General features: G+C 25.4%; 1 protein-coding gene across 1 annotated transcript; it reads right to left on the bottom strand.

Annotated features, from left to right (window-relative positions):
• Window positions 1-3,663: 3,663 nt before the first annotated feature.
• On the bottom strand, window positions 3,664-6,515 carry LOC145838516 (uncharacterized). The gene is made up of 5 exons (XM_082946126.1): window positions 6,431-6,515; window positions 6,050-6,179; window positions 5,811-5,884; window positions 5,484-5,620; window positions 3,664-4,391 (listed from the first exon to the last, which is right to left on the bottom strand). Exons 2-5 carry the CDS (start codon window positions 6,155-6,157, stop codon window positions 4,285-4,287), a joined length of 426 nt encoding a protein of 141 aa, XP_082802252.1. The 5' UTR covers window positions 6,158-6,179; window positions 6,431-6,515; the 3' UTR covers window positions 3,664-4,284.
• Window positions 6,516-8,881: the final 2,366 nt, after the last annotated feature.

Raw genomic sequence — 8,881 nt, forward strand, 5'->3', positions numbered from 1 at the left:
AAGACACCAACATGTTAAAGTAGTTGTCTTTTTTAAATTCATAAATATTAAATTTCTACAAATTTAAGAACTCAACAAATCTTTATTCAAATTCAACTGATGAAATAATGAACCATACTTTATTTTATTAAAACAATCTTACAAGCTATTAAACAATTAATTGTATAGACTATGTTTCATTAAAACAATTTTTAAGTCAAAAATTGTTATACTATGACCTTACAGAGATGTTGGATAACTTAAGAAAATTGTATATTTTTAATATAGTTAACATCCACGGTATTGACCATAGTTAAGTTTTGATAAGGAATAACAGATATTATTTAGGGCTATTTTATACAAAGTCGGCACAACAAAGAAGTGATGAATACTCTGTTATAAAAGATCCACAAAATAGTAGTATATAAAGTTTACCTTTTAAATACAAAAAACTTTAGAATACAAACAGAATCAAAACTTGAAAAACTGAATAAATAAACCTCAAAACTAAAGTGAAAACTATATATTTTAAATTTATCTTAAATATTTTTATAATTTATTAATTTATAAGAAGTATAACATGTTAAAATCTTTACATTAAACAATGAAAAAAGTAACAAGTTTAATCACTGGAACTAAATATTTATGTCAGAGCTGTCTGCTGGTAGTTTATGGCAAAAACAACCTTTCAACTCTGTCTAGAGGTTTATATAACTGCACTTTATGCTTGATTGCAAATGAAATGTTGCATCAGACAGTATGTATTGATGTTCTTTTGTTTCTTTAGTTGTTATTTGGAATTGGCAGATGATTTATTTATACTTGAATAAGATTTAACTAAAAACTGACGATCTTTAGAACATCTAAAGTAAAATATTGTATTGTTATTAATAATTTGTTTGTGTACATTTTACTTTAGAAATCACAACAAAAGTTTTCGATTTAATAAAAAGAAAAATAATCTATTCTTTTTGAATAATATTTTATTATTCAACTGAGGATATCGTTTAAAATATTTCAGACGAGTGAAACATTGTTTTGACAATAAAGTTAAAAAATCTGAGTTAATAATTAGTCCAGGGGTCGGCAACAAGTGGCCCGCAGGCCGCATGCGGCTACGAACATTTTTAAATTTTTTAATCGAATGCGGCCCGCAAAAGGTAATTCTGTAACATCCATTTTGTAGTTTTTTGTATTAGACACTTTATACTTTATTAAAGTTAGTTTTTTATTACCCAAAGTCTTAATTTAATTGGAGTAGTTAAAGTAAACAAATTAGTATTTAGTCGATAAATTAGTTTTCCTTAAATGAAAAATATTTTGAAAGGGTTTTAATATGCTGAAAAAAAGTTTTTTTTTTTAATTTTGTTAATCCAATAAATCTGTTGAGGTTTTTCATAATATAAAACATTTAAATTCAAAACAAAACTTTCTTATACTTTAAGTTGAAACATTTGATAACTTACTAGGGATCAAAAGTTATGTTTCAACGAAATGTAGTATTTATCATTGCATAGAATAAGTATATTAAATTTTTAATGGGTTTTGCTTGTATAAAATTTAAAAACGGCGTTAAGCTCATATACAGTTTCACAAAACTTGCAAAAAACTCTAGCTTTATATGATTATTAGGCAAAAATAAAACCAACACCATATTGTTTTAAAACTAGCATCAAAATAAATATACTATTGTAATAGTATCTTTTTGTATTTTTACGGCAGTAATATAATATTCTAAACAGCGCTTGAAATTCTGCCTTTTAAAAAAACTTCAATTGTAGATTTTCAATATCAATCATGCTAAAATTTTGAAAAGTAATGAAAAAACTTTAAAAAGCTTCTCGGCTTTACAAAGTTATCGACTGTTTAAACAAAGCATTAACAAACGTCGACTTTTAAGTAAACACTGGCGATTAAGACAAGCTGGAAGTTGTTCAAGCAAGCAACTTGGTCTTTAAAGCTTTGATATTTCGCTCCGGTAATATCCTACAAAAAATAAATAATAAACCTACATGTAAATTTCAAATGTTTGAAGCTTTAAGCTGTTGTACCATTATAAAGAAAGTAGTTTTCTAAAGATTATAATTAAATTTTTTTCACTTTATTTCGACAGCGTGAAAAATCTTAAAAAATTCGTGCATTTTTGTTTAGAAAGTGCGTAATTTTTTGTGAATGCAGGTTTTGGTACACTTTTTTTAAAGGTTTATAAATGTATAAGTTTTGATTATTTATAATACATAACACTTTTTGTTTTAAATATTTAGTATGTTATCTTTTTTATTAGTTATAATAGACTACGAAAAAATATTTACTAGTAAATCTTTAATATAAGCATTAAAGGTATTATGATGAGCAAATACAGAAAAAATAGCAAACTGTTTTTATAAGCTGTAAAAAATTTTAATGGTACCTTCACCTTTTTTTGAGACTTGTTTTATGTAACTAACAATACAAATCCTAGTTTATATACTTCTGTGAAATAATATAAACTCGCAAGCTATTAGGAGAAGAAGTATAGTTGTAAAAAAATGACATTTTACTTTTAGGATTACGTGAAACTAGTCATTGCTTCTTAAAAGCTAAATGTATTAATGCAGAAAAAGTAATTTATAACTCAAAAAACAGATGGACAATACTAGTTTTAAAAATATATAAATTATTTAGTGGTATATAAAATAATAAAATTTTTAGTTTAAATTTTGTACTAATCTGTTTTGTTGTTTGTTTTATTTGCTAACTGACATTAGTATTAAACGGCTGAGCAATTATTTTTTAACTATTTCTTAAGATGTTTTAAATTGTTTAAAAAAACTTAAAACTTAAAGACTAGTTGCATCTATGAATGTGTAAAGTATTCTAAATTAATGTTATTATTACTGACATTAGTATTAAACAGCTGCGCTTTTAAAATTAATTCTTTAGAAATATTAATTTACTCAAAATAAGTTTGAATTTTAAAAATAGTTTTATCTACGAACGTGTTTTAGATCAGCTATTTTTATAAAATTATAAAACTAATAAAAAAAAGTTAGTTGTATCTTTGAATGTATAAGTATTTTAAAACATTTATTGTATACAATTAATATTTTATCTACGAATGTGAAAAAAGTTTTAAAACAGCTATTTTCATACTTAGGAGGTGCAAAAACAAAGTGGCGATGCTTTTTGGAAACTAAACTTCAGAAATGTACTTAAAAGCGACTTTCTCCAACTTGAAGATTGAACTTGAAAGCGGCTTAAAGTTTTTTGTTTCAGAAAATTGTTTGCTTGCGAAAAAAAAATTGTACTTTGAAGGCTGCGAAGTTGAGAAAGTTTAAACCGCAAAAGTGTAACTAGCACCTTCGGTAGGTTTATGTTCAAACCGTTCAACGCATTTTTAATAACTAGCTTCATTTCAAAGCAACACAATATACTACATTTTGTTGTCAATTAATTACAACTTAAGTGTAACATTTATAAAAACTGTTGTGTTTGTTTTTTAAGACAAAGCATATAAAATTTTGAATAAACTTTTTATTAGTTTTCATTAAGTTTATGGTAGTTAAAGTAAAAACTCAATTTTTTGTAACGTTTTTTTTGTTTTTTTTGAATACTTTTTTACTTTTTATAGAAGTTGTAAAAAAATCTTTTAACCATAAACTTTATACCATAACTCAAGTTTGTGAATTTACAAATATGAAACAAACAAATCTTTATTTTTATTATCAAAAGGAACTATATACAAGTGCACTTTGAAACTCTTTGTTGCATGAACTGTACATAAAAACAAAACAAAAAATTGAAGAAGTCTTTTATAAACTACAATTTAGTCTTTGTTGTTTTCATTTTTCGAACAATTAGAAATAAAATTTCATCTAAGCTTGCGAAGCTTTTAGTTAGCTAACACTCTTATTTTTGGTACAAAACAACATATAAGTAAAAATGGTAGTTTCAACTACTTTAAATTTATTAAGTGTTTAAGCTTACGTGTCCGCCAAAACAAACAAAATCAATTCTGCTAAAAAAAACTGATTACAAAACAAAAATAAGGTAGTTTTTTGACAGGTTTTTCAACAAAATATTTATAAACAGTATATCACTAAAAATATTTAAAATTTGCTTGAATATGAATTTAGTACTTTTATAATATTTGAATGTTTTTAAATAGTGTTTTGAAGTTTAGAAAGCAAATGAACTAAAAAAACCTAAAATCCTTTAAAAGTTTTTCGTTGTTCGAAATCCTGTTTTACTTAATCTTTGGTTTTTGACATTTTAGGCATAGTTCCGCTGTACTTTATTAAATTTAACGCAACTTTCTCAGAATTTCTAAGGGTACATGTTGTACCTCCTGTCGTGAAACTCTCTCCTGTAGCTTTCAATGTCAAACACCCACGGCGCCTCCTCGATTTCTTCCTTTGTCAGCAACCCGTCGTCTGCGACCAATAAAAAAGTTAAATCAAGACAAAATCTTGCAATTTAAATCAGGCAACAAAAGCAGCAGATCTCACAAGATAAGGTCTGTTGCATTTAGAACTTTTGTTTTTTTTAAACGTCAAATTTATCTACGAACATTCAAACTTTACCTACTCGCAAAGTCGAGCGCTAAATAAATGCATCCAAGCGTGTTATAATTTTCATTTAATGAAAGGTTAATAAAATCGAGCTTGGGTGTGTTGCCCACTTAATGTTTATAAATATTATGACAGGCTTTTAGCGAAACTGCTAAAAATATTTTAACATTGCAATAGTTTATGGTAACATTAAATAAATATATTGCGAAAACATTATCGCTTAAAATTTTTTTCTAAATTTAAAAATTTTTCTGAATTAAAATTTTTTTCTAAATTAATAAGTATCTACTTTAAAGCTTTTTAACGTTAATTTACAATGTTGCAAAACTTAAAACGGCTGAAAAGGTTACAAATACCTTAATTTTTCCATACTGTTACAAAACTTTCGAAAGATTTACTTCTAACATTAAACATAAACCTTAAGTATACTTAAATTGTACAAACACAAACTATAGATTTTAGTTTTGGAAGATTAAACTATTTTGTAGTAATATATATGTACTGTTTTATACTGAAAAAAACCAACTAAAGTTTACAATAAGTGAATGAAAAAGGAGTTTATATTGTTTTTAAACGTGTTGCTACTTTGATTGTCGCACGGCACAGTCAAAAACACAAACGACCACACTTATTTTTAAATTAACTAAAACACAATTTAGAAGTTCTTGGCATTTTACATGTTAAAAAGTCCTCCTGCAACAGTTTTAAGAGCTGCAGCGTGCAAAAAACGCTTAAACACCCGGATGGAACTCATTGTTTTTTTTTTGATTACTATTTGATTACACTAAATAGTTACAAACAAAGAAATCTAAAACTTCATAACAAACACTTAAATATTCTCTACGAATCTTTTAATCATTTAACATCTTAAATGAGTTCCTCTGCAACAAACCAAATAATTTTTAAAAGCTATAACATGCAAACAACTATGAAACACCCGGATGTGGAACTCACCGTTTTTATCTGCGTTTTTGAACGGCAGTCTGCAGTCCTCCAGGTTAGTCCCGGTGGCGTCTGCCAGCTCCAGGGCCGTGACGAAACCGTCCAAGTTCAGGTCGTACCTGCTGTAGTCCATCGGCAGCTTGATGAAGCTGAAAGGTATTAATACTTTTGTAAAAACAAAACAGAGTTTCATAAAGTCAACAAGTAAAAAAAAATATTTGAAAATCATGAAACTTAGATAAATGCGATTGTTTTTTATTGATTATACGACATCAGTATCTTGAAGTCAAAAAACACTAAGTTTTATTTTGAAAAATTTTATATTTTTAAAGGGCCTACCTGCTGGCAGCCTGGTTTTTTGGGTAGTATATGTTCCTGTTGATTCTTCTCTTGTAGTAGAGCTGTGATTTGACCTAAAATTGTATAAATTCAAAATATACAAGTTTTTTTTGCAGACTAATGTTTGATAAACTTGTGAATAATAAGAATTTATAAACTTCTTTTTAAAACAAAAAACATATACAAAATAAAATATAAAACTTCTGTATATATGATAACTGTTTTAACAAATAACTTACATAGTTTTTCTTGAATTGCTCAAATGAAAAAGGAGTCGGTAATGACGACACAAAGGAATCATCGTTGCTTAGGAACAGAGTGAGGCATGCGATGAGTAGTACATGCATAACTCAAAAATATATAGTTGTTCTGAAATAAATAATGTAGTTATTTTTGAATTTTTTTAGTTTTTTATTTATATCACGAACAAAAGAAAATTGTAAAAGTAATGCGTCTTATTACATCAAACTTTGTAATGTATAAATCAATTAATAAATATGTATATCTTAAAACTTAGTAAATACATTATTCGTTTAAAAAATTGGTTAGACTGCGAAGTACTTAGTATACTGAAAAACAAATTTTAAAAGGCATCAAATTATTTAATAAAAAAAACTAACTTAGGTAATAAGGTTCTTTGATATGGTTTATAGTCTTTAGTCAGCGTTTAAAATCTTTAATAAGTTAGTTAACTATTTTACAACTAAAATTAAAAAAAAATCGTTATTAAGGTTAAATTCTATCAAATAAAAAGCATTAATATACTCCAACAATTTTTTTTCTTGAATTAGTTGACAATTTGAAATAAGAACACTGATTAACACTTGAATTATATAAGGCGTATTTTAGTACTTAAGTACCACTTCGAATTCTTTTTTTCGTATACTTAGTAAAATACGTACAAACAAATTTCATTTAAACTTGATTTTGTTGTTAAAAATAAATTCATAACGTGATTGTATAACTTCGTTTAAATTGTTTTCGTTTTTCTAATAAGACTAAACTTATCCAAAAAAAATTCCTTAAGTCAAGTAAATTTACTAATTAACATATCTTTACTTAATTTTACTTGCTACATTGTTAAACTTGTGTTTGTTTAAGTGCTTTATTCATACCTCAAAACATTTTTAACTTATTTTCAGCTATCTAATAACTAAACATCTTCAAATTAATTTATATAATAAAAAAGAAAAAAAAAAAGTTTTGAAAACGTTCGTTAAATAAAAATAACTGAAAATGAGAAACCTAAATACATACATACTTAGTTGCAAATAGTATTTAAATACTTTGAAAAACCATTTCTGTTATAGTACATATCCTAGAAATTACCACACTGTTTTGTAATTTTTAAATTCGAAAAAATACTAATACATGTAAAAGGTGGGTGGGTTTATTAAAAAAGGTATTTTCATTAGGGAAGGTTAAATTTAGTTTACTTAACTTCAAAGTTTTTTTTGTAATTATTTTTCTTAGTACCCTTAATAATGTTTTACAGTAAAATTCTTATTTCATATTTATACAATAGAAAAATTAACAGAAAAACTAGAATTCTAACATACAATTTATTTTTATTGCAAGTATTTAAATGAATTTTATTAAATACACTATACACTTAAAGATAATCTCCCTATAAAATAAATTTATAGTTGTTATGCTTTTAAGTTTTTTCTATATATGTAATAATGTTAGCAGTCGATCGTGTTTTTTTTAAGTTTAAAAGGACTACTTAAGTATAAAAAAGTATTTTTATCAAGGTTTTAATGATTAATACATGATCAATAAAAAAAAGTTTGGTAGTTTTATTACTATGTTTTTCAACAAAATATTTATAAAAACCGTTTATTATCATCGATTGGCCATAAATTAAATGTCACTTTAAGTAAATGAAAGTTTTGTTTACTAGCATAAAGGCAACTAGCAGATGGTGTTCAAAATAAAAAAACTGTTAAGAAAAATCAAGAAGTCAAGATAATACAGTAGTAAACATCAATAGGTTTTACTTTAAATTTCTAAATTTATTTTAAATCTCAACTTCCTTTTACTTTTTACAGAATTAAAGCTACAACAGTAAATTGTTTCAACAGCTATTAGTCAAACACTCTATTTTTTTGAACTAATATTGAATGTATACTTTGTAAGGCGTACAACTTTCTATTCAATGAAAAAGTGAACTCAAGTTACTTCCACATGCTAATTGTGCTAATACTGTTTGGCATACAAACAAACCGCTGAGCTTTTTTTTCTTTTGAAGTTAATAATAAAACATACACAACATTAAATCAATACTAACTATCTGAACGCAATAAAAAAGATATTTGAACATTTTTAATTCTTTGTTTTTTAGAACAGTTTAAAAAAATCTATTTAGCTTTTTTTTAGCAATACGCAAATAAAATAGAAACCTTTGAACTCAACAAAAGCCTATTTAACAAATAACTAATCTACTGGTGAGTTGGTTTTGTATACTTGAAGGAAGTACTTTATTTATTTTAGATTGATATAAATTGACTAAATGTGTTTAAAACTATGTATATTTTAGTATTTGTTATATAATTGGACATGCAGTTTTAAAACATTAAATAGAATAACCGAACTGTCAAACTTTGCAGGCACTAAAACTAAATCAAATTAAGTTTTAAAATCGTTATTATTTTATTTATTTTTATTTTAATTAGCTGTTTCGTACTAAAAAATTTCAAAAATTAATATAAGATAGTATAACTTAATGTATTTATTTTAAGCTTAAACAAATTCAAAAACAGCTATAAAAACAAACAAATGTACAAATTTTGTTTTTGAAAATAAGGAGCTAGTTAACTTATACTTTATTATTTAGCACAAAGAGCTAATGAGCTACTCAAACTTGAAAGGAAGGCGACCCATACTTGAGATAAAAGCTCTTAGTTAAGTAAATGTCATTAGTGAATAAATACGGAACGTTTTGTTTATAGACTTTTTTTTCACTCAACAAACATATGTTTGTATTTTAAAAAGATCAAAGGCACACAGTGTTTAAATATTAGAAGTAAGCTTAAGTTATTCCTAGAACAAAGTATAAATAAAATGAACTA

Source organism: Thalia democratica, chromosome 6 (assembly GCF_965202585.1).
Source record: "Thalia democratica chromosome 6, ktThaDemo2.hap1.1, whole genome shotgun sequence".
Lineage (NCBI taxonomy): Eukaryota > Metazoa > Chordata > Thaliacea > Salpida > Salpidae > Thalia > Thalia democratica.

Coding starts and splice junctions, on each gene's coding strand:
- LOC145838516 (XM_082946126.1), bottom strand. CDS start 6,157: ATGCATGTACTACTCATCGCATGCCTCACTCTGTTCCTAAGCAACGAT. Junction 5,621..5,810: donor AAAAACCAGGCTGCCAGCAG/GTAGGCCCTTTA, acceptor AATACCTTTCAG/CTTCATCAAGCTGCCGATGG. Junction 4,392..5,483: donor CAAAAACGCAGATAAAAACG/GTGAGTTCCACA, acceptor TATTGGTCGCAG/ACGACGGGTTGCTGACAAAG.